The following is a 27,175-nucleotide window of genomic DNA, read 5'->3' on the forward strand; positions in this document are numbered from 1 at the left end:
AAACATGGCAGCCTTCTACTGTGCTTTCCCCCGCAGACTCCTAATGAAGTCTTTTTGGCGGCTTAGTTCTTCTCAAAAACTCTTCAGAAGCACGTTGTCGTTCAATTTACTGACCAGAATTCACGGAAAGGCCAAATTCTCCAGAAAAGCGGTCGGTCAAAGTGAGGCGACTTTTGAGGCGAATGGCACAAATTGTAGTGAAAATGTGGTCAGTGTTAGTACAAATTCTTCTTTCGTCCACCCTGACAAACGAACGATATTTGTGGGGAAACTAAATCCCATAGCAACAGAAAATTCAATCAAGGTTTACTTCGCTCAGTTTGGAGAGGTGGAAGAGGTTTTTTTGAAAAATCCCAAGAAGTTTAAACAAATGTGGCCATATGCATACGTGCAGTTCAAAGATGTCTCTAGCATGGAAAAGGTTCTCTCTCAAAGGCATTTGATTCACATGAGATACGTGCAAGTGGATGCAGCTTATATGAAAAACTCTCAAAACAAGATTTGCGTCTGCAATGTTCCACAGGAAATGACAACATCAGAGTTAAAGGCGCATTTTTCACATTATGGGGAAATCCAAGACGTGAAGGTGGTCCTTATGGTTAATCCTCGCTATTGCTTTATTGAGTTTACAACCACAGATGCGGTGCTAAAAGCTCTTGAAAGTCCCATCCATAAAATTGGTGAGAGCGAGGTAGTTGTGAAGAAGAGCATTGAAAACACGAAAAAGATCCATGTGAAAAGGAGAGTCTGTATACATGAAGTTCCAGAAGGGCTAACATTGGAACATTTGAAAGATTACTTTGCACAGTTTGGAAGGTTAGCATTTATCGATATGATTTTCATGCGTAATCACAAGCTGAAAAGAGACATGGCAATTTTGGCCTTTTTCAATGACGAGCCTGTCCAAGTGTTAGAAAAAAATTACCTGCACATAATTAAAGGAGAAGAGGTGATGGTAAGGCGCGCCAGGTCTCAGGATGGGAACAAGGAGCGTAACGTACAAATCTTTGTGGACAAGATTCCAGGTTGTGTAAAGAAGGAAGAACTGACACAGTATTTTGAAGGATTTGACGATGATGTTATCCACCTCAGCATGAAGAGGTGGGGAGGAAAAGAAAATTTTCAAAGTGCATTTGTTACTTTTAAGAAAAAATATACAGTTAACAAAATTATGACCAAAGCTGAACATTCTATTGGTGCAAGACAGTTTATCGTTAAAAGGTTTGGATGGAGTGCTTGAGAGCTCTAACTTGTCATTAAATTAGGTGGACACAAAGTTTGTTTCTGAATTTTACAAAATATGTTCAAAAGTTTCATTCTGATTTGCTGGGAGAGATGAAGTTTTCAGGTAATATAATGCAGGAGATTATTCAGTGGAAAAAAAAGGTAACAGAGTGTTTCACTGGGCATTGAAATTTTTTGCAGCTAAGAAACTTAAAGAGAAAGAAAGTTTTGTTTTTTGGTGAATGTGGTTGTCTTGATTTGATGGCAAAGGGAAGACTGTCTTGCTCATTGTGCCCGTGGGGAGTACTCCATAAAGTGGAAATATTAATTTTTCCTCTCTACCATAACTATTTTGATCACTCATTTACCAATGCTGTTTGATTTTTACTTGGTCATGAGAAAAGTGATGCACACTTTGTAAAATGTTCACCTTCCTTTTTATTGTTTTTAAGTAAATCAGAAATATAGGTATGATATGGCTACATTCACTTGCATTTCTTCAATATGAAGTGTATCAATGTAAGAATGTTTTGCAAGCAAACCATGTTCATGTGAATTGAGGCTGCCCAGCTACCATGACCATGAGCACACACCTCCTTGATCTAAAATTTTACTGTGTCCATAGAGTATTTCAAGGAATTTCACATATCCATGGCAGAATAATAACCTACGATTGGGTAGTAGCATACAGGCAATTGTAAGAAAAGTTAAAAATGGATAGTTTGCAAATTTCAGCCTAAAAATATATTATGCATTCATATTCTCAAAAATAATGAAAATGTTAATTTTTTCAAAGTTCTTGGAACTCACTCTAATTGCCTCCTAAACCAGTGGAAAAGAATTGTGAAGTGTAATTTTGTGACACTTGTTGTCCAAATAATATCAAGGTATACATGTAAAAATTGAAATCGCTGTCAAGGATAGAAGGGCAACTGCAGAAATCTAGTTAAGGCAAAATGATAAGAGTTCCATAACTTTTTTTAGTAATTAAGAAGCTCTCCCTCACAATACTTCGAATTTCACTAGGAAAAAAATTTCCATCTAATAGATGGAAATAGTGAATTTTTTTTGAAGGGCATATGAGGGAATTAAAAAATTTGCAGTAGATTTTCCAAGATCTTCACACTGTCGTGTAGTTACATGATCAAATCTTACTGTAAGTCAACTAAACTGCTCTAAAATATATGACAAGAATAAATAAATTGACTTTCCCTCCACATGAAAGAGACCAACTTAATAAAAGGAGTGAAAATTTAAACCTAATAGCTGCATCATGTGGGTTGCAGCAAGTTGAAAATGGGATTAAGGTTGCCACACTATTGAAAACTGGAGTTTAATTCATTAGAAACAACCTCAGTTCCCATAAAATAATTTGTCTTTCACTCACAAGCAATGATTCAGCAATAGAAGTTTACACACAAACGGGCACTTGTGGCATTGGAAAGTGCCAAATGCCATTCACCATTACATGATTATCTTCAATACCCCTTTCTCACACAACCGCAGCTATTGCCAGTACACTAAAATGTTCTCTGTTTCAATTATACCAGTACCTCATCAAGCCATGTGATACAGTATGAAAATAACAATGTTTCAGACACAAACAATAATAATAAAGTTAGTTTTTTTGGGATTCATGCTGTGATTTGTCTGCTCCTATATTTGCTGGATCTCTTCTTTTAAATATTAACAAGACCGGTTTCCATTCACTACAGACAATTTTTTTAATACAATCCATGGAGAAGTTGGTCTTCAACTTGCCAACCTACCAATCATACCAGATTTAGCAAATTTGACAAATTCCTTTACAGGAACAATTTCCATGGAATAAGTCCTCTACTGGAATCAAACACAACCATGCTGTGAAATCCTTTAAATAAACACAGCCCTTGAACCTCAAATGTAGTGCACTGACTTGTGCACTAGCACTACATTCAGAATGTTAATTTTTAAAGAGACAGGTTTAAGGCTTCAGAAGACGTGACCTGTAAGCAGCTTGGTATAACTGTTTCAGAGAAACATGGTGATCACAAATGAAAATCCTGCTCCAACACCCAAACCAATGATAAGCATGAAAGCCATCATAGTTCCTGCTGTTTCTGCATGTTCTGGCTCCACCATGCTGTGATAAAATGAAAAGGAAAAAAAAGAGTGAAAATTAACCTTTAGCATCTAATCTCCTTGTTCTGTTATTAGAAATACCAAATCCATAATATCTAAACTATAACCCAAAATTATTAGGAAGTCATTTGCATATTCTGAACCCACAGACTTAATGAATAATCACATATCAAAAACAACAAAAAAAGATAAACAAGTAAGAACCACTTATCACAGAATATTGATTATAATAAAAGCCCTACACTTCAATAGACACCAAAGTTTCCACCACTTAACTTTACTCTTTAATTCCCAAGAACCAATTCTTAATTCTCCCAACTAGCTGTTAGACATTTCCTTGTAAATTTGTTATGAGAACTTTGTGTTAGATCAATAACAATTTGAGTATTCTTATCACCTGTTTGCTGATTAATGTAAGGACATTGTAAAAAAAAGTTGAATGCTAATCAATTCTGGGAGTTTAAGGGCTAAACCTTACACAGCACATCTGATGAAAGTAATAACCCCTAGCTTTTCACCACCAATGATTTATTTAAGTAACATGCAACAAAGTGTGAAATTATTTCTTTACTTGAAAACGATCCTGACAAAAAATACAAGTTCAACCAAGTGTGATTGCTAAATATTTTCCAAAACAATTTACTCATGAAAACTAAATGAGGTAATTTGAGTGTAGTTTTTGTCTTTATCATTACCATTTTAATCATCATCACCATCATCACAATGCAACTACAGATTAATTAGTAATATATCAGTATATAAATAAATAAATTACTGTTTAACTTACGATGGTCCATACATCATGCACAAGCTTCCAAGATAACCATTTGAGATGGCAAATAACACCATGAATATTATTGGGAAGTAATCCTCATGGAAAAATATTGGAGTGCCATGTGGTCTCGGCAATGCATTACATAATGCAAACAAAGGAAGGAATACCACTCTTGAGAAACAGAGAATAGGCAGAAGATAACCATCTTTGCCAGGCTGAAAGAAAGTTGGATGAAGTAATCAGTAAAACAAACACTCATGAATGACCAAGTTGTATTCTTCGATAAATGGCTGCATTTAAGATATTTTTCAAAAGTAAATGGAGCTGTACACATCAAACTTGCACAGCAACAGTAGTAAAGGGACAAAGCTAAGGAAATCTCAAACAGTTAGAAATCTCTACAGCTGACTAAAACTACAAGGTGATTTTTTTCATAGTGCTCCACAGGGAATCAATAGTAAGAACTTGCCCTAAAGATTTGCACCTAACAAAATATTGTTACTACACTCAACTAAGCATTTTGTATGGATTTTATCATTATTTAGTTAACCCTTCAACCCCTAAATGACTAGCATCTAATTTCTCCTTATAATTTCACCTCTAATTCACACATTGAGAGATCATGAAAATAAAGGAGATGATCACCAACTAAAGAGGCTCCTGGTTGTTTTTAAAAAAAATGCTCCTGGTCAGCACCTTAGGAAATATATAGAGGACAGTATGGAGAATATGAATACTGATGTTAGGGTGTAAAGGGCTACTTCTACAATAACTGGTTGTTTGCTATAAACTTTTGAATACAAACTGTGCTGGTTAACTCCTCCAAGAACAATTTAAAATGCTCTTATCCAAAATACTCACCCACTGTGTAAAAGAAGCTGCTAGTCGGCCACAGAAGTCTCCAACATTGAACAAAAGGAAGCATGTTACAGGAACAAAATAGATTTCTACAAACAAACAAACAATGTCAAGTAAGTAACTTTACACATTAATAATTGCCCAAAAGATGTATGTGTGGTACTGAAAGTTATATGGAAATCTTCTGTTAGGATTATTTAGTTGGTGTATTCACATCCAAGATTAGGATATTGACAGCTCAGAGACAATACCAGGTAAAGTCATGCAATTCTAAACAACATTGACTCAAAACAAGCCTCAAATTGTTGCTTTCAAGGTCATAATTTGCATCCTGGAGGCTTTGTGCATGCCTTTAGATATATCTTTTTTCATTTTAATGATTTTTCTTTTAATTTCTCCAATTTAAAGGGGATTTGTACACAAAGCTATGTAATAAAAAAAAGAGGCCACTGTACTCATTCAAAAGCTTAAAACCATTGTACCTCTTTACCTGGCCCATTGTTCAAAAAATAGCATGTTCTTGGAATGCACAAACATGAATTTGCCTATTTATGTGATTATAAAGCACAGTACTGGGTGTGCAGTACAATACTGAGGAATCACCATATGCTATTGGGACTTTCAAGAAATGGGCTCCTAGTGAAATTTAGTTTTGCTTTGTTCCTTTCTGGTTGGTTGGGACAATGACACAGGTTCTCTAAAATAATCACTGCATGAAGTAAAGAAAACCAATGCACTCTTGCATCACTTTTAAGAATCAATTATCTTATGTTGCTCTTTAAAAATATACCAGTCACATTTTTTTATTACAGTTATTTTCTTACTTGTCCACTCTGAGCCATCATCTTCGTGCTTTGATCGTATTCTGGATGTCAATGAAGGAAAAGCTGCTAATGTCACAAAGAATACAAACGCAACAGATGAACCTAACTTGAAGATCTGCAAGAAAAAAGAAAAAAATAAATAATAATGAAAGACAATCATTTATAAATATCCTTGAAAATAGCCCCATACATGAAAAGTTCCCTTCCCTCCCAAGTACTGTTGTTTGCATCTGAGCATGAACATGTGACATCAAAACATGATCTGACTGGGTGTTACCATTAGAAAGATTGTCATTAAATAATGTGCATAACTGACCAAGCATGAGGTCAAGATGGCTGGATATTAGCCTTGTTTTTAAAATTGCTTTTTTGGGGACCTTGACTTCGTCTTGGTCTATTAAAACGCGAAAAAAGAACTCAGCCAATATCCAGCCTTATTGACCATACAAGCTTGAACAATAAAGGATTTATTACATAGCAAAAACATTTTGCTTAATAATCAAGAGTGACTTGTTTATTTCAAAAGCCTGGAAAGAAAAGCAATCTGCATCAGTTGCACAATAAACCCACTAGAGTTGTTTATGCTCTTTTTGTTTTGAATGCCTTCTACCACTTTTTGCAACTCCATTACCAAAATTGTCCAAAAATGACAAACTTTGAAAGTCTGCTCCATGCACTTTTTTTCCTTGCATGAGATCAAAGCAGACAATCCCAAGCAGGCAATATGGGCCCATCTTGCCCACTCGGGGTGCATTATTTGCTTCATAGCCCTCAAAGGTGCCTTCAGCTATATAATAATTAAAGTTTTGGCATCGTGGGTTTACCCATAGATGCGAGTGATGCTATTGTCATCGCAAAGAAGTGGATGACAAGCCTACACAATTGTACCATACCTGTCTAAAAATCACAAAAAATGGTGGCCTTTCATTCCCAAAAGCTTCTGCTTCTTTTGGATGAAACTTAACTGACAGAAGTGCCTCATTATCCAAACCTTAAAAACAGACCACTCAAAGAAATAAGTGTGAGACCAAAAAGAAATTATTGATTTGCCTCTTCCATGATAAAAAAGAAGTAAAACAAAAAATAAACATGTGAGATATTCTAGAACTTAGATAGAACTAGACTACTCCCAAAAAAAGAAGAATTTCATTACTTCAAACTTCTTGATGACTAGTAATATCAGTTTGGGAAACTGAGGGTCACAGACAACCATGATAAATTTACAGTGATCTCAAGAAAAACAAGTCCACATCTAGGGTGCAAACATCCAAGATAAAAATTATTATGGAATAACTAAAGGGTCCAAATCCTAAATGCTGCCACTTACGAGATCAGGATAAAAACTTTGCTCTTACTTAAGTTTGAGTTTTGAATGATCCCTGATCGTTTTACAGCTGGTATCTGCCAGTTTGCCAGTCTTTCAATCTGTTCACTTTGACTATATGGGCTCTCTGTGAAGAAAGCAACAAGAAAACCATTGATAAATAAATAATGGACCTAAGCCCAGCAGATGTCCTCAGTGATAGATAGGCAAGAAACAATGAATTAACCCTTAAAGTCCCAGAGGTGATTAACAGGTAACTTCTCTTTGTAATATCCATAAATAATCTAGCAAACAGCTCACGAGAACACTCAAACTTATCAGGTAGAAATTATCTTGATCTAACACCAAATTCTCAAAACTAATTTAAGAGGAAATGTGTAGCACTAGGGGGAGGGGGGGGGGATTACTGTAAGACCTTGTGAGTCATGGGATCAAACACAAACTGTAATTGACATAGTAAGCAAAACACATTGGCCAGAGCAACAATTACTTGTCACACAGTTTATTCTGAATGGACCTGATGGGCTATTGAGTGGGAAATTGTGCTTTACTGATCTAGCCACCTCCTTCATATCTTACTGAAAGCACTGAATTCTATCACTAAATTGTTCAAATATTGAGCCTTGTAAGTCTGCTCCAAGTATTTTTTTTTAACTTGTAGGGGATCAAAGCAAGTGATTCCTAACAGGCAAGATGGGCACATCTTGCCCGCTTGCTAGCCAATCAGAACACAGGATTCACTTCATATTAATCACAGGCACTATACAAACAAGCAAATAGAACATAATCTATACTTACTGATTTCAGTTCTTCTGCTATTTGGTGCTATATAATGTCTAGCAAATTTCTATAGGAAAAAAACACAATTTTGAGTGGAGACTATGTTTTGTTTCATTCTAAATGACTCTACCTTTAGCAACCACTAATGCATCTATGATGCACTATGGCAAAGTGCTATTAGCATTTTGGAATATTTTAATGAAAAATAGGTAAAACCTTAAGATTATAAAAGAGTGCACAGGTCTACAGATACTAACCCACAATAAGGGAAAATTGAATCACACATTAAGTTGTTAATTAAAAACCCTACAAAGACTTCTGGTAACTAAGTACAAAGAAAAAAGCCAAATTAAAGCTGGTGACACATCTGGTGATTTTTGCCGATCACAGTGATTGGCAAAAATCACAAGGTGTGCCCTATTGTAGTGATGGTGATTTAAAAAAAAACAGCTGCTATCTGACAGGCTACTAGCAATCAAATTTACTATGATTGGTGAATAAAATTGCTAAGTGGTGTTACCTACTTAATTAAGTTAAACCCTTGACCAAAGACAATTTGTTTTTAGTGTGTTTTCATCTACAGAGAAGTTTACCAGCAAGCCTTGCCTTTGAAAACTGCACCCCTTTTTCTATAATTGAAAAAGCCTAACACTCCAACCTTCTTACCAGTCTATTTAACATCATGTATGTGATAAGACATAGAGTGAGCACTACTGCTGCTGACATGAAGTACCCGAAGCCACTGCTTACAGCATCCTTTCCTCCTAGAGGAAAAAAACCAAGTAAACACTTTAAGAAAAGTGATGCAAACTGTATATTACAAGAAGAAAAAGTTTTTCTGAAAGAGCATTTTGATGGAACATGACTGAACTACAGAGAAAACAATGGAAAACAACACAGATTTGTGTATTATTTCTATGATTCTACGAGCCCATAGAAAATAACTCAAAAAATATTATGAGCAGAAAAACATTCATGATTGCAGTGTGATTTTCATAGAAAAATTAAATGGTATATTAGGGCAAATCCAGTGCAAACTCAAGATAGGAACTACAAATAACTTGCTAATTTAAACCACTTTGTTGTGTGACCAAACAAGCATGTACTAGTAGGAAAATAAGGAGTCTACTTTGCCAATAAAGATGGTGAAATTCTTAAGCAAACTTGGTTTGCCATACATGTATTTCAGACCTTGTGACCAGAATTCTCACCAATATTCAGAGCAAACTCATATTTCTTTCAGCATCCAATGACAAAACTCTCTCAGACTATCAGATTGTAGATAAATAAAGGGCATAAGTTTCTAAAGAAACTGTGATGGTGGGTCAAGGGGGGGAGGTTGTTACAATATAATTTGGTTTTAACAAATGAGTTAATGATGTAAATTGGACACCACTTAGTTTCTAAAGCTGATGTTTAGTATTAGCCTTCTGTCAGATGCTCAAAATTACAATCAGCTAACACTCAAAATATCAGCTTCAGAAACTCTTTATGGTGGCCAATCCACAATGTCAACTCAGCTTATAAAGCCAAACTATAAGATGATACATGTTACTTACCTAGCAGTGAGAATATACTAGCTAAAGCAGCAAATGTGCCTCCAACACCCTGCCCAGAGAGAGGATGTTAAAAAAGTTGAGTTGAATGACAACAAAAACATTACTTAGAAGCGAGGGAGAGAGGTTTTGAATTATCTGATTAAGAGGGTTTAAAATGAGGAAAAAGAAAATCTAGTACAAAACCTGTAGACCGTTTCCTTCTATTTGATTTTTCTTATCACACATTCTGTTTATCTTCACTATGCTAAAGAAAACCAGCATAGTACATTGTACCTTCTACTGGTCACAGAGTCAAATCTGCACTATTACTAATGTCAGTTTAATATCTATTAGAGACCATAAACATTAAGTACTTTACCTGACCAGTCATAACAGCTCCAGTGTATTTTGGAGGCATCATTCCACAGACACCAAAGAGTCCTCCTTGATAAATTGCACTGCTCACTGTAGAGGACAGAAACTCAGGATTAACTTAAAATGTCTTTGTACACAAAGGCTCCATGTCTCTGCACACCTGTGGCAGCACCAGTGTTCAACATGCAATTCAATTTGAAATATACACCAGCATGGAGGACCCACCCATAAACCATTCATCAATAACAAGCATAAAATATGAGCTTGTCCACAACATTCAAGGTAAAGCTGCCTTCAAAGAGAGTGAATTTAGTGGCTTTTGTTATCAACTCCCTTCTTTCCAATATCTATACTTGTACATGGACAATGCTCATGTTCAGAAAATTACTTCATATTTTTTCAGGTGATCTGAGATATCAATTTGTTTGTAAAATAAGTTTGTAGAAAAAAGATAACAAAACCATCTTTACAAGATCAGTTATCAGATCAGTTATCACTTACTGTTAATAAGGATGATAGTTCCAATTGTGATGTAAAAGAAATCTGTTGTCCCTGTGGATTAAATAAAAATGTCCAAAATTATAATCACTTCATTTGAGTATAGCTAAATCTGCTAAATTTCCAATACCTGTCAGTTTGAAAATTTCCAGAAATTTGAAAGGATTCTTATTATTGTCACTTGTGAGAGTAGGAGGATTCAAGAATGGAAGAATAAGAAAGCATTGAGCTTCCTTGCTTGTACTTAGTGCAACATTGCAGTTGCATGAACAAAAACAGACACAACATAAGAGATATCATGGAGTAAATAACTATGCTCAGGGCATGAAATTAATTTTTTTTTCTGATAGCCACTTGGCTCCTTAATTCTTCAAAGTGGTAGCCAAGTGAAAAAAAGTTGGTCGCCATTTTCAAAGACAAACAAAACCTTCTTTTAAGCTGTCAGCATTCTAGACAGCCCCTCCAAAACTAAGTTTGGGAAAAGATCTTTAACGTGCTACAAAGTGGACACTAGGATGGACGATATACAACGTTAAAGCTCACTTAATTCCAAGATAACGTCTAGTTATCAATCGAGATGCATCTGTTGTGTTTTGGAAACAAACATAGCGAGGAAGTTTGCAAAGAATTTATCTTTGCAAATCTTTTTAATTCACTATATCTCTTGGTAAGGTTATGATGAAACATTCTAGTTGCCAATTTGGCGACTAATTTCCAGGATTTGGTCACCAAAGTGAAAAAGTTAGTCGCATTGGTGCCTGTATTAGGTGCAATTTCACGCCCTGATGCTGCAATTATTACTATATACTTCTCAATAACTGAGTTTAAGGCTCATACTGAGCCTTTTCCAGTCAAGATTTATTGATTTAGCAAAATAACAAAGTTCTGAAACTTGCAGCATAGACCAAGAAAACAAGAACAGTAAGATATTTCATATCTTGTATCTGTGGATTCAAATAGAGGGGTATAATTTCAAATCCCACCAAACTCTAATTTAACAGGCTGTATAATTATTAAAATATGGTCACTAACTATAATACAACTATAATAAAGATAGATACTCACATTTTTTGGTGTCAATCACTACCAAGACTGTTGTCAAAACAAAACACAATGTCATAATACACACTGATGTGATCATTCTGACTTGCAGTGGAACCCTGAAAGAAAAGTGTGTCAATAGCTAATTTTGTGAGGATAATTTGAACAATGAAGTATTTAAAACAGTTCAATTTTTGCATGCTTGGCTCAATATTATTAACACTAAAACAGGATTTGGTCAAAGCTTGAGTCTTGTGTAACAGAATATATGAAAAAAATTGTATACAGTAGGTGCAAACAGCCCATGTGTCAAAATAGAAGACGTCAAGTGCTTTATTTTTGCGTGCGAGAATCACATTGTTTCCTCAATTCTGTGAATTGAGAACCTTGAAATTAATCCTCAACACTCCATTCTCAAAAGTTTCAAAGTTTAAGTCTAGACTGTCAAAGGTACTATTTTGAAGGGAAAAAAAAACATTCTTACTTGTGCTTAAAAAGGGTGTTGAGTAAGAACATTAGAACATTGGGCACCATGGCTGCTACTGAAAAATAATTCTCAAAGCTATGCTTCAGATCTTTATCTGCCTTTAATTTTTCTTGGAAATACTGTTAAAAAGAATAAAGAATAAGTGTGAGTAATCTGGTGAACATGAAAAATAAAAATTTGCCATATCCTGAAGCAAACAATTGTATCTCACAAGAAATCACATTTACCCAACAAAAATAAAACAAAATAACAACAACAAATCTAATTACTGCAAAAAGAGGTGTGTTTTGAATGTTAGGGAGTATTGTCAACAAAACCAATGGAGAGAGAAACCTACAGAAATCCAGGGCCTTAGGAAGACCTTAACACCTCAGGCTTCTTTTCTAGAAGATAAAATAACTGATTTAACAGAGACGACTGTTTCATTTCATGCATACAATCATTATACTTACTGCATGTGCAGTGATGAACATGTTCCAGGGCAACAGGGTGCCCACTCCTTGAATAAGCATGATAAAGTAGACCACATTGAACCTGCATAAAGACATTGTTACTGTTTCATAAACATAACCATATAATACTTTAAAAGGATTTAAAAGTGTTAAAGGAAAAAACAAAAGAAACTTGCTCAGTGCTTGTATCACAATCTTCTAAGTGAGGGAATGTTTCTGCTAAGTCCCGCTAAATAAGTTACACTTAAGGGGTTGAGGATTTATTGGGTTTTGTGATGATGTGGTAAGTGACAGCGACAGTGACAGAAGATATTTTGGTCTGGGTTTCAACACTATCTGCTGACTGCACTAATTTACAAAGGTGTTTAAGAAAAAGAGCAAAATAAGCTCATGACAATGCTTATAAAGTAATGAAGGAAATACTTCTAACAAGTATCATCAAATCAACATCATTTAAGAGACCAATATTTTCTGTTTTTTGATGAGGTAAGTGACAGTGAAAAATTACAGCCAATAGTTAGATCTGCATTTCATCAGTATCCACTAACTTCAATAAATCTAACCACAGGCAGATCACACTATGTGTTCATGGTTAATAATTGTTGACCTGAGACAAAAAAAATTTATGAGGGTTAAGAATAAAGCTATGGAAATGACATATCAAATTTACATCTCCTTCTGAACATCTCAATAGGGTTAAATGGAATGTCAGTTGATGCATGTGATATTTTTTAGCCCTCATGGGCCATTTGAAGCCTTTTTGTATGAAATTACTTTCAGCCAGAGGCCATTAAGATCAATGTCGTTGTTGATCAATGAGATGTTGCTTTATCTATTTGCCGAATTTGAGCTTCATCCCTCCAACAATTTCCGAGAATACCAATCCTGAATTGATGAGTACCCCTTTCTTAATATGATTGGTTCCAAACTCAGCAACCAAAGAAATGCAAGGCAGGAAGGCTTTTTCAAATTTACCATACAGCGCAGCAACTTCCTGTGGCAGCCCACTGCCTTTCAAAACCAAGTTATACACTGATTGGTAAATTTGAAATGAACTGCTCACTTCAAATTCTTTGGTTTGCTAAGTTTGACCTAGATGTAATTAAGATATGCAATTTTCAGAGTTTCATTCTTAACCCTCAGAGATTTTGTTCCCCTCATGGCAATAATTATTTACCATGAACAGATAATGTGATCTGCCTGTGATCTAACACAACTAACTCCTCCCTTGAGGTGAGGTGCTCATATATTAACCAAACTTGCCATCAACATTCCTTGTCAACACGAACTTCACCATGACAATCAAACTACAATTTATAATTATCCCTTTATTGCTACAACCAATCCTTTTACTGGATTATCTATTTCTCCTTCTTTATCTTTCAAGAATTGAACTACACTTGATGCTTCCTTAACCCTTTATATCCAAAAATCAGTATGCTTATTCTTCATACTAATCTTTACACATTTCCTAAGGTGCTGATAAGGAGAATTTGTTTACAAATCAAAAGCATCGTTTGTTCGTGATCATTTCCTTTATTCTTATGACCATAATGTGCAATTCAGGAGTGATATTATGGGGAGAAATTTGATGCTAATCACTCTTAGGGCTTATAAGGTTAACTTTCAATGCTGCCTAATCAGAACATCAACTCTTGGTCAATATTTAAATCCATTTATAACTTGTTCTTACTTCCACTGAACTTAATCTTTGTTTCTAGTAATTCTACTGAACTATGCTCTTTAATAGTTGTAATCTTCTTATCTCAATCTGTGAGAGAAATACAGGCACAACAACATCATAATTCAGAATTTTTAATTCATAAAGCGAATAATTCCTTGTTGCCGATAGCACAGTATCTAATGCCAGCTATTGGCAGTGATAAATTAAATATCACGTCATGATCACTAAAAGAAAAGCATCCTTGCTCTAAAAACATGTTAAAACAAGATCACATATCTAATTTTGACTGTAAGATCCCATCGCTAATTTTAATCATAAAAGTATTAAAGGTCATCTCCTGGAGAACGTCAGAAGAAAAAAAAAATTGAACTCTCATCGACCACCAACGTTGCCAATTCATCACTCAAATTAATTCTTTATCTTTTCGCGTAAACGTAACTCTTTCGTTAACATTAAACAAGGTATATATAGCTAAGGAACGACATGTTTCATGAGCATGCTTTGAGCAGGAAACTTGAAAAATTTCAAAAAAAAAAGGTTGCTCATAAAAAATATCTTATTATGTAATCGGATTATTTTCAGCCAACATTGTAATTTGTTCTCAAGTTACGATGTCAGCAACTTTGCAACTTGTTGCTGTTCTCTTTTTTTAGAAATTTTCATCGTCGTTTGACTTCTAGCTTCATGCATGCACGAAAAAAATGAACTCACGTAACCTGTGATTACGGTTTAGCTACCACAGTGGATGTTCGCACTAAAGTAAAATCCAGGTTTCGGCAAGGGGTTTTCACAATAATTGAATATCCGCTGCAGAATGTCCGCCTATTGAATTTCCGTGAGGAATACGTAAATCTCTCACGTTCGCATCTTTGCGACAAAGTCAAAACCACTAAAGTGCGGACGTCATATTTTCTTTCCAATCTTTTTTCTTTTTTTTTTTTTTCAAAATACCTTTGATTAACCACCTGCCTTTATATTTCTTTTCTAATATAGTCATTCGTATTTAACACTGAGGTTATGTCTGTCAATTTTCTACGTTGGTTCAAACATCTGATCGGCCCACTATTTCAAATGATTAGAGAGTACCCCCAAAAGAGATGTTGGAAAAGCTCGGGAAGGAAGCTCCAAGGAAATACAAGTTATCGCACAAGAGAGTGGGAGATGAATTAACATAACGACTCTGCTGACAATTAATTTTGTTTTAGCGTGCTTAACAAGTCCTTGGCTACTGCCAGCGACATGTATCAACTTTGTCTCTTCCCGGTAGCTCAAGCAATCGAACGGACAAAGCTTCCCCCATCTAACAACCATAAACGCTCGCGAAATTGAGTTTCAAACTTAGAAGCTTACATTGTTCGACAATAAACCACTGACCCTAAAAATAAATTAAGTTATACGTAAACTGTAAATATAGCATTTATCGGTTCTCCTGGAAGTTTTCTCAAAGCAGGCAACTTATCTGCAAAGATTGGCTCTCATTCTGGACTACAGGATGACTAAAACCTAACACAACCTGTTCCGGAGAACAATAAGTGAGCTAAAAGTCTTATAAGCGATAATGCAACGGAAAAGCACTTTCTTCTCTCGATGCCGACTAAGTCAAGCTCAAATTCTACAGTTCTATCTTTTTCTAACTATCTACGACTAGCATACCTATCTTTAGGCTCCATTGATACGATGAGGGTTTTCTTAGCTGTACTTTTCTCTCTCTTCTCGAGAAACGCTTTCGTCTCGACTTTGACTTCTTCGCCACCGGCACCCATATCGAAAAGAAATTTCCAGCAGATCTGCTATAAAGCTGCTAAATATTCTAACAGTGTATCCACAGTAACTAATATAAGACAAATCGATGCGTAGGAATTGGGCGAAGATTTCTGAGGGTTTGCGATGCTCTGAGAGCAAAAAAAAATTTGCAATCCCAATCTGAACGAAATCTGAACGCGTTATGTGTGTTGCCAAATTTGGCGCAGGGCTTTTGATAACCTGAGGGCGGTTCAAAAGCACTTAGCAGGGTGGGGAGGGACGCTTCCAAACTTTCACAGTTTATTGATCTACACTGCCTTTGTGAGTCCAATATCCTCTAGTTTGAACGTAGTCTAACTCTAAATCCAGGAAATCAATTTTTACTCATATTTTAACTCAAATTGTGCATTGCTATCTCTAACTTTGCCTTAAAAAAAAGTGCTAATCTATCCTCCCATGCAAGAGTGAACATTCCGTCCCCGCTATCACGTGCAGGTCACACATCTTGCATGTAGCTCTGCTGATGTGAGATAGATTTTCGTCATTTTCATTTTTTGCTGATGTAAATCTTTTCATTTTCTTTAAGTAAACTAGTGTTACATTAAGAGTATCACTAGGATTTTGACCCAATTTTATCGTGTGCGGTAAATTGCAGAGAAACTCGATATGCATCTTTGCTTTGACTATTTGCGACCGGAAGTGGCGGCAAGAGCAAAAAAAAAAGAAAAACACTCTGCAGGAATAACGTTCGTCCATGGCAAAACATGCCTTTATTGATCTCATTTCACGTATCTTCAAACTAAAAGAAAACAACAAAAAAGAGAGGTGCATATTGAAAAGAACAGCTACAAAAGGAACAGCTTAAGAACGATTTGAGTGAAGAGAAGATGCGTGTGTGATCATTTCCGGTCAAATGAACCGAGATATGTTATGCGACCTTTCGTGATTCAGTCTCATAAAAAAATGCGTTTGCTCACGTCCTACGATGTCTCTCTTTTTATTTATTTTTTTTTAATGGAAGACAACAATCCATCAAACAAAAACCATAACAAACGTGAGGAAGAACAAGTAGGAAAGTCTTCCGATTTATCTGGGGAACCCCTGGTAAGTACCTCCTGAACACCCTGTCCCATAGGGAGCTTTGAGAGGTGAGGTAGGGTTAAGACCAAAGCTAAAATTAGAAAGGCATGTTCAAGCTTGAAAATTCCTGTGCAATTGATATCCAACCATCTCAGACATTCAATTTTTCCGTTCAGTATCACCCTTGAATCAAATGTAAAGGTCATGACAATACAGGAAATGATCACCAATTTAAGAAGCTCCAGATTGTTAAACAAATTCTCCTTCTCAACATCAGAAGAAATATATAGAGAAAAGTATGGAGAATATGCATACTGATGTTAGGGTGTAAAGAGTTGAAAGATTATTCCTGTTGTGAGGTAGCATTCATTGCTATTACACCTGGCTTACCGGCCCTTACAGAACAAATATTAGACACTTTGCTTGCATCATGTTTCCAAGGGCCTAAATTTTTTAATTAACTGAAAATATAAATCCAAAATGTTGGCACTCTTTTCCTATTTCAGTCTAAATTACGAACATTTCTCCTAAATTGACTCCCTTTGTGCTTTTTTTCTCTTACTTTTCTCAAGCTGCCTAAATAAATGTTTGTTTGCATGCCTGCTATTATTGTCGTTGTTTTCTGTGAGTGCATGCTTTCACCTTTTTCTCTTGTTTCTTTTTAACCTAATCAAAAATGTTTTGTACCCAAAATATAGCTGATGTCTCACTTAGTAAAATATGAGGAGCCTATAGCTCACTTAAGCCTCTAGGTTTCTCTGTGGGTCTCCTTGCCACATGTTAAATTTTCAGTTACATTTGATTGATGTATATGTAATTTCTTTTATTTATACTAATGTCTTAAACTAAAAAATGACAATTAAACATTGTGCAGTACTAGTAATTTCATACAGCTTCTTTCACAGTGTCTCACTTTTTCACAATTCCCTAGCAGTGTGTGCAAAATAAATAACTCTTATCATATATTAAAGTTCATAAAGTTCATTCATTAAAGTACCCATTAGCCTGGAGAGTGACTGCAAGCATCATATTTCTCCTCACAGTTTCACTGACAAATCAGACATGAAGGTTGTGAGAATAAAGGAAATGGTTGCCAATAAAAGAACTACTTATAATAACCCTTTAACTCCCAGTGATTAATATGTAACTTCTCCCTATAATATCCATACATTATCCAGCAAACAGGTAGTGAGATTATTCAAACTTATCAGGTACAAGATTTAATCTCAATTGAAAACCAAATTCTTGTAACAAATTCATAAGGAAATGTGAAGCAGCCAGAGGAGAGAATTAACAATCAGATCTTGTGATCTCTTTGTCAGTATCATAAGAAATGTAAAGAGAACAGTATGGAGGATGCTTACGCTGATGCAAGAGCATAAATCAGGGTTGAAAAGGCTGAAGACTATCAAACATAAGTAAAAATGGTTAAGACTTGGTACATGCTGAGACTCCTTTTCCATAAAATTCAAATAGAGAATAGCCCTTTAATTCCCAGAAATGATTAACATGTTATTTTTAAAAATTAAAATTCTCCCAATAATATCCATACAATATCCAGTACACAGGTAAAGAGAACACTCAAACTTATCAGGTAGAAGCTGTTATCTTGATCTAACAGCAAAGTCTTGTAACAAATATACAAGGAAATGAATAGCAGCTAGAAAGGAGAATTAACAACTAGATCTTAAGAGCTGAAGGACATAAACAAAAACTGCAAGACACCACCACATTTGAGTTGTTGGGAATAGGAAAAAAGCAGATGTACTGGTAGATAACATTTGAGAAATAATTTGTATATGGACAGGTTTTTGATGTGACAGACAAACAGTTTTGCACATGACAAAAACACTGGGAGAAAACAGGTTTTCAAATGGATATGATAGCTATGTGGTTTGGCACAAGACTAAAAACTGAGAGAAAACAGGTTTCCCATGTAATTTGACAAATGGTTTTGCATGTCACGACAAAAAAACTAAGAGAACAATTGATATTACAGAGAAGGCATGAAGTAGTTAAAGGCTGTGACATAGTTTGAACCCTAGTAGCAAATCTGATGGGGGGAGAGGGACTATTTGTGCCTCAATACTCAGTACTCAGTACATGGAAGAGGGGAGGTATTTTGCCAAACATAGTTTTCTATGAAAACTTTTCCCATCTCATCTTTTTTTTGCTATTTTTCTTTTCTTTTTTTTTTTTTTAAATAAAAGACATTTTTCTTCAAAAAAAATATGCTGCTTACACTAAATAGGGCTATGTTTGGTACATCAATTGCACTAATCGGATCACCAGGTATGTTACTGGCTTCAATAAGATTGGGCCAGGAATGTTGCTGGCACCAATCAAATTACACCAGATCTAAAGATTTCATCATTCAGACAGTGTTACTGGGATTTGTTTCATTTTGCATAGTCACATGCAAAATAATTACTTTTGATGTTCAAAGGCAACTTTTTCTGTGCTGTATGATATCAAGATGCTGCATAATACCTGTTGTACTTGAGGATTACAGTACTACCACAGCATCAGTAGCAGAAATAGGTATTTCTGTTTTACTTATTTAATTCCACAGTGACAAGGACTGGTACAGTATGTTTACATAATTTGTGCTTCCATGTATATCTGATTGTTTGTTTTTAGAAGTTTTCGATGTTTTAAATTGCATTTAAGCAATACAGCTTTGTCATAACTTGTAACTTTTGTTTAGACATGAAATTTCTATTTAATCTTTCCTTACTGATAAATTTCTCACGCACAAAAATGCTGTTGTTAGCAAATTTTCTAGACATTCTTTGCACCTTACCATTTTCAACTAAACAAATTTGCCCTTAGCTGCCTGCCCTTGCGAACTGAATTCCCAGTTTTCTGGGAATTCCTAGGAATTCCTAGGAATTCCTAGGAATTCTCAAAAATTCCCAATTATGCAAATGATCCTTGCAAACTGAATTCCCAGTTTTCTGGGAATTTCTGGGAATTCCTAGGAATTCCTAGGAATTCCTAGGAATTCTCAAAAATTCCCAACTATGCAAATTAGCTCTGATTTAAAAAGCTTGGAATTACTGGGAATTTCTGGGAAAGGAAGACTCCAGTTTTGTGAGGACTTGAAATCCCTAGGAATTCCTAGGAATTCTCAGCTTTACAAACTACCTATAATTTAAGAAGTGTGGAACTCTTGGGAATTTCTGGGAATTGAATTTGAGGCAATTTTAATACCCTGAGGTCCACATAAATTCTAAGAAATACCTTGAATGTGAAGGTTTTAAGAAAAAGAGTAATTTCAGAGGCTTAAAACTTTGGCTCAATAAAAGGTATGCTATACAAAACTTACCAAGAGATATACATACATGTACATGTTTATAACTTAAAGATCATGAAATTTATTACTCAAACTAAGTTTTAGTAAATCTTTACATTAATATGGATTTTCTCATGAACCAGCTGTCAGTTATGTTAACTAGAAATTGCCAACTTCCACAATAATTAACAATAATTACATTGTTATCTTACTTCCCTAACCTACATTACTGGTTGCCTTTGTTAGAAAACCTTGGAACAGTCAAGCTTAGTTGCCTCCAACGCTGTCAGAGACTTTTTGTTGACAATACTTTTAGTAGAAATTTCATGCCTTAGACAAACAAATTCAACACCTAATTAATCTTTCTTTTTTCATGATTGTTGTTGCTGCTTTTTTTTTCAGTTTTTTGCTCTATTTTCATGACCAATTGCTGTAATTTGTTTTGCTGTTTTTATTCTTACAAAACATTTTTGTAAGAGTTCCAATACTTGTGGATCATCCACACACTTTGCAAACATTTGGCATGCAGACAAGACAGAGTCAGTCAATGTTCCCTTTGAGGAAAAACACCTTTTATATGACGTCTTCAATGTACTTTATTTGAAACTCTGATCTGAAAATATTTGTCAACAAGACTTGTTAGTAGTGAGAAATACCAACTAAGTTTCCCTTCATACCTTAATTTCTTAAATGTCCCAATCGCTGGATCTCCCAAAAAACATTACATCTTTTTATTTTTGGTGCAAATTACAAGTCCTTCTTTATATAAAAATGAAAAGCGCTAGTCACACTTCAATAATAACAGCTCTTAAGTTTACTTGTTGTTCTTCTCTGTCTGTCAGCTATCAACAAAATTGTTTTATACTTCGGGCAGTGCATAACTATTTGTGGACCAGAGTTCCAACGCACCTCTGTAATCGCATATAGCTACTTCTGTCTCTTGTACAAATGTTTCTCCTTTGTAAGACGCACTCTACTCTGTTGTCAATACTGCTTTAAGTTCAGTGGAAACGACTGACTGAGGAATCGAGATGGCGGTGTTGGAACGTGTTGCTGAACGCTTTCTACGGTCAAGCTTTGTAGATTTAGGTACTGGTACACTGGGATCATCTATGTATCTCTTATACTTCCGAATGTGGTATCCTTCTTTTATAAATATGAGGGTAAAAGACGATTTGTAGTCGCATTCAAAACTGTGATTGGCTTGTGTTATTTCTCACCTTTGCCACTAACACAACTCAAGTGAGTTTCGAGTCTTTGTTTCTTCGACAACTTTCGGCCACAAATTGAGCATTTGTAATACGATCGATTCTTGTCGATTATTTCTACATAGAGTGAGCTCACATCTTTATTTATATCACCAAGCTATCCATCTTCTAGAAGCAGAGAACCGGTCGGAGAAGTCAGAATAAAGTTGGGCACTTCTCCTAACACTGCAATCGGCAAGCCAGCGGATTCACTTTGCTAGCCAATGACAAGTCCTAAAAGATCCACGTGATCATGCCCGTGATCGGAAACAAAGAAGACTCCATTTGGCGCTCATCTTTGAATGTACTTTTCATCGGTTGATCGCTTTTCTCAACTGTTTTGCTTAATATAACATTTCTAAAGATAGCTTTTATTGTGGTTCAATGGGAAAACGAGAATAGCGTGAGTGTTGTAAAAGAAAAGAAAGTCGTTGGCGCCGTGGAGTTAAAAGAAGGGACAACAGTTGACATATTGACTGGTACAAACAAGGGTCGAATGGCCGTCTGTAAAGCTACGATTTTGAAAGTTTGAGGTGAGTAAAAATTGCGATATTCGTTACGTGATCAAAATCTTATAAAAGAATAGATGTAGCGGGTTGAATTAAGCTTACATAACCTCGGCGCAACTGAAACTAGAATAATTCTGAGAATCGAATCGGTCACTTGCATGCCGCAGTTTCTTAAGCTTATTATGCTTTACAATGAAATAAACCTATCAGTAAGGTTTCAAGATTCCTCTAGTCACGTTTGGGAACATTCAAGATTCAAAATAGGAACTGTTATTAAACAAACCTTAGTACATAAAGAAGCCCTCCTTGGTAAAAACAAAATAATGTATTCAGCCCTTTTTTAGTAAAATCCATGAGAGAGATGTACTAACTCCAATATGAAAGTCACTCAATATAACAGAGATTTCTAAATTTGAGAATCCAATGAATGCCCTTTTCCTCATAGCCATCTTAAAAGCCTGGTCTGAGCTTTAAACATACATATTTTAATATATTATTTTTTTTCAAATTCAGATGTCAAGGAATCCAGATACAAAATGGTCAAGGTTCTTGTTGACAACCTCATTCAAGGCCAACTCATTGTGAGCCCAGGAAAAAAAATACAAACAGTACAAACAGCAGCTAAGTTTGCAGTTTAGGATAACTTCATTCTAATTTATTGTTACGGTTACAACAAGATTTTAATCAAAAAATCAATTTTATTTGACTGTAATTAGCCCCTTCACTCCCAAGAGTGCTTGGTTTTCAAATATAACTTAAGATATTGTATTTTATGGAAAAGAATCAACAGATTTTATTCACAATTTGTGTCAAACCAAATTTAATGATTGATTAGAACTATTTTATATGAAAAGCTGTAATTGAGGATTAATCCGTATGAAGTTTTCAAGAAAAGAAAAATAAATCAAATTCCATCCTAATATTACCACACATTGATGTTAATAATTAATCAAAAATAGTTTACATGTAAGCCTTAAATTAAGCTTCTAAATAAATTTCATTGAATACTTGAATTTTAGCTGGGTTTTTTTAATTTAAAGTATTTATTTTATATCATTAGCCTCAAATTTTTGCTTAAAATTCCCAGTAATTCTGAAACATTCCTAAAAATTCCCAAAAATTCCCAGAAATTCCCAGAAATTCCCAGAGATTCCTAGGAATTTTTTAGATATACAGCTTTTCAGGGAAAGGCATTGGTTCTCTGAGTTGGAATTCCTAGGAATTCCTAGGAATTCCTAGGAATTCCAAGTCCTGTTGGCTATAAACTTGGAATTTCTGGGAATTTTTGGGAATTTCTGGGAATTTCTGGGAATTTCTGGGAATTTCTAGGAATTTCTAGGTTTTTAGAACCAGAGTTGTTATGGTTGGGAATTCCTAGGAATTCCTAGGAATTCCCAGTCCGAATTTACCGTGAAAATTCACACCTTTATTCCTAGGAATTCCTAGGAATTCCTAGGAATTCCTAGGAATAAATTCCTAGGAATTCCTAGGAAAATCCTAGGAATTCCTAGGAATTCCAAAAGCCATTTCGCAAGGGTGGGACTTTGCCACACCACTTCTTGTATACAACCTTGCCTGTTATCAGCTTATAAAAAACCTGCATTTTAATATGTGTTCCACAGAAGCAAATTCCAAACCAAGATGACACAGAAAAATGATCCTTGTCTCTTTGTTCAACACATTTGAATTACTTCAGAGAGCAGAAACTACTGTATGTCTTTGGTTGGGGTTTAGTAGAGATAATAAATCGAGTTTCCAGTTTGCTTTGCAATGTGAAATTATGCAGTGTGATATTGCATGGTCTGTGATGGAACAATTTTGATTTTGTGAATGACAGAGGAACAGAAGTAAGCATGGCACTGATGCAGTTTATTTTTGCTCATAATCACAAAGAAAAATGAGATAATAGATTACAAAACACCTTTTGTCTAAATTACTGGTACTTCAGATGGGTTATTTGCTCTTTATTAAAGAACAGTAAAGTGATATTTTTGTTGAAATGTTAATTTACAAGGCCTTCCAAGGGGGCTTTTGATGTTGCTATGTGGCTCATTGAGCATCACCTATTTGCTTAGGGACAAATGTTGCTGTCACTTTTTCCCTTGAATAAAAATGTTGCTGTCATACTGAATTTGGCACTACAGTAATTTCTGACTTGTGCTAGCACCTGGAAGTGTTTTCTTTTAAACATAAGATCAACCATACATAAATTTCTATTGGCTTAAATAGAATTAAAAATTACAGTGATCACTTCAAGGCCTCATATTTGTGTTTCAATTTTGATTGGTGGCTTAGATCTCTAATAGCTTCCTCACTCATGTACTCATCTTTACACATAGTCATGAAGAAAACAATTCCCTTTGGATAAACGTCAAATCATTGATTTGATAAGGAAGTCAAGCAAGGACCAATTCAAACATCCTGTCATTGTTGTATGGCACTCAACTGATAGTGTCGACAGGCCCACACAACTCCTACCATTCACGAGCAATTTAAAATCTACTTTCTTCAAAATTTTAATGGTTCTGACAGAATTTCTTTTAAATACTTTCCTTACATATTGCTCATTAAGGAGCCATTTCTCCATCAGTGTTATAGAGATTAGTTAAAAACATTGTAGCTTAAAAAGATGTTGAAAGGTGTTGACAGGCCTTCACGAACACTGCCATTTGCAAGTGATTTTGAATCTTCCACTTCCAATCAGTGACTCTGACCCAAATATCTTTGCAAGCCCCTAGACAAGGGGTTTTGTATAAGGGCCTAACCTGTAAGCTGATAGGCACCAGAGGCGCAAGATTTTAGGGAGGTCCAGAGGCATGCTTACCCAGGAAATATTAAACTATTAGGTTGTGTATTGAGGGCCAGTTTTTGAAGACCTTTTTTGTATCTTGCTTTCTATTAAATCCCTGTTATCTAATAAACAGACTTTCCCATGGAGGAGAGGGGGTGTGTGTAGCACCTGTCAAACCATCTCCCTATTGGGTCTGCTTCATCTTGTCAGAGAGCGTTGACAGGCCTCACCATTTGCATGTGAATTTAAATCTTCTCAGCTTCACAGTTTAGTTCTGACCAGGATATCTTTTAATGACTTTCTCTTGCAATGTGATAATAGAGATGGCTTTGAATATTATACTACTATGCAGTTGCATTATAACATAAGATCTAGATTTTTTCTACTCTTCCTATCAAGCAGGGAGTGACTCTTGGCTAATCTTGCTACTGCAATAACCTAGGGTTCTTTAATTTAGTGTCCTGCATATCATGTATTCATTTCATGTTAGCATTTGTGCATGCTGTAAGCTGGCTAGCCCCCAGCCCATAATCTTAATGTTGTTAAAGTCTGTCCATACAATGAATGGTCATGGATGGGATTATTGACTGACACTGCTAAATCTTAACAAAACTTTGTTAAAGTAAAGGCCATCATATAAAGCACTCTAAGAATTATCTGCAATTATTGCCCAATTACCTTTCTCATCTTGCCTTAAGTGACTCATTTTATCCTTTTTTACACTTCTTCAGAATGCTGTGGGATTTCTTCTTATCTTTCTCCATTTCATTCCAATTACGAAGATAATACAAGAGTCACCAGGCCTAACAATAATTGGTATTTGGCATGCAAACACTCACATGACCCTTTGACTCCTGTGAGTGACCAAAACAGAAATTTCTCCTTACTACAGCTATATGATGTCATGCGGACAAGTAACGAGAATAAAGAAAAATACCAATTATGGGATTACTAATTGATCCAATAGCAAATTCTCCAAACTAGCATAATGAGAAATCATTTGGCAGACTGTTAAGAGAATTAAAAAAGAATTAAAGGGTTAAGGGCGATTATCAATCACATTAAATGGTTTATTAACTTGTTGATGGTTTATTGGCAAAGTAAGGCTGGTAAGATCATAAAAAAGTCACACTGTCCTGATTATGATGTCTCTGTTAAGAAAATCAAAGTGATAAATGTTGCTTTATCCAAATTAAAAATGGATTGTCGCTATTTCAAAATGTTGCTCATTTTCTGTCAATTTTTGTCCACTGTCAGTGCATTGGAAAACGAACTGCCACATTTTTAAGCAATGTCACTTGTTGCCATGACCCCTTGAGAGGCTTCATTTATAAATCAACACTTTTTTACTATCATAAAAATAAAAACATCAATTGCATTTAGTGCCCTAATCCAACCCATAAAATAAAATGCAAACAAACCATGCAAACGCAGGGCTGGACGGCTATGAAATCTTGTAACGTAAAAATATATTCAGATGTATTACTGAATATAGCTTAAGGCTAAACATAACAAAATGTTTTAACTATTGCAAATATCATCTCAACGTCATCAATTCCAATCAACGATACCAAGCACCCTCCAATGATATGCACGGGGTTTAGTGCACAAAACATATCCTCAGTTCGAACAATCAGATAACTCAAAGATAATCCACAAATTAATTGTGACGATGTTTAAACAGATAAGCAAGTTTGAAGTCTTTCTGAATACTTTACAAATGCGTAATGGCTCGTTATGTTAGGCTGACTACACTGTTCAAAATGATTTATGGTTCACATTACAAACGGTGCGAACCTTTGTATGCACAGGAAGTTCGCACCGTTCCAAACTTTGCCTCAAACGGTGGCTGCAATATTGACATTGTATAGGGTTACAATAAAAGATCTTCTAGCTTCCTCATATTTGCATCATAAATTATCAATTCTTCGCAATTTTAACTATCAAAAGAGTGAAGACCAAACGAACTTCATAACATTGCAGCAATAAAATTTGTTTTTTCCAGAAAACATTGGTAAGCTTTCAAACTGGCAAATAATTTCATTTTGTGGAGCGAGTTTGTACGATATGGATTGCACTTACCTGTCTACCGGTTCAAACTCTGGGGTCTCATCTCCCAATAACCTTTCTTTCGCATCACGATCAACTTCCTTTTTCACCCCCATTTGCTTTAGGCCACATCAAGTTCTTCTGTAAACCCACGACAATTCACTTATCATTAAAGCCTCCTCAACCACCAGGAGAGGAATGATTCCTCATAGAAATGTTTTCGGTAAAACACAATCTTTGAGTCCGGAGTGTCCGTTTTCATTCACGTGATTTGTAACGCTAATGGACATGAGAAAAAAAAAATAACACAGAAATACGAATCATTTAAAATAAACAACAATGCACACTATTTGTAAAGGTTACAAATGGTAACGTAACGCATGCGCCATATTGCCGCGTAGACGCGGTAAAATTCTAGCCAATTACAGTTCGCCCTAAAAAACAGTGCGTGTGCCATGGCATACTTTTACATTGAAGATG

At 35.4% G+C, this 27,175-nt stretch overlaps 2 protein-coding genes across 3 annotated transcripts; one reads left to right on the top strand and one right to left on the bottom strand.

Moving 5' to 3' along the window:
* The first annotated feature begins 5 nt into the window (after positions 1-5).
* LOC131775146 (uncharacterized) lies at positions 6-2,466 on the top strand. Its single transcript, XM_059091233.2, has one exon. The coding sequence runs from the start codon at positions 44-46 to the stop codon at positions 1,238-1,240; it is 1,197 nt and encodes a 398-aa protein (XP_058947216.2). The 5' UTR covers positions 6-43; the 3' UTR covers positions 1,241-2,466.
* On the bottom strand, positions 1,639-27,046 carry LOC131775149 (equilibrative nucleoside transporter 1). 2 transcript variants are annotated; one of them, XM_059091237.2, is made up of 15 exons: positions 26,729-27,046; positions 12,298-12,379; positions 11,843-11,964; positions 11,383-11,477; positions 10,321-10,371; positions 9,824-9,909; positions 9,466-9,514; positions 8,573-8,670; positions 7,925-7,973; positions 7,158-7,253; positions 6,696-6,793; positions 5,803-5,917; positions 4,982-5,067; positions 4,133-4,335; positions 1,639-3,346 (listed from the first exon to the last, which is right to left on the bottom strand). In XM_059091237.2, exons 1-15 carry the CDS (start codon positions 26,809-26,811, stop codon positions 3,235-3,237), a joined length of 1,425 nt encoding a protein of 474 aa, XP_058947220.2. In that variant the 5' UTR covers positions 26,812-27,046; the 3' UTR covers positions 1,639-3,234. The 2 variants fall into 2 exon arrangements, with proteins under 2 accessions (XP_058947220.2, XP_058947219.1); XM_059091236.2 differs by lacking the exon at positions 26,729-27,046 and adding an exon at positions 15,635-15,937.
* Between the last annotated feature and the right edge of the window lie 129 nt (positions 27,047-27,175).

This window comes from Pocillopora verrucosa, chromosome 13 (genome assembly GCF_036669915.1).
Source record: "Pocillopora verrucosa isolate sample1 chromosome 13, ASM3666991v2, whole genome shotgun sequence".
Classification (NCBI taxonomy): domain Eukaryota; kingdom Metazoa; phylum Cnidaria; class Anthozoa; order Scleractinia; family Pocilloporidae; genus Pocillopora; species Pocillopora verrucosa.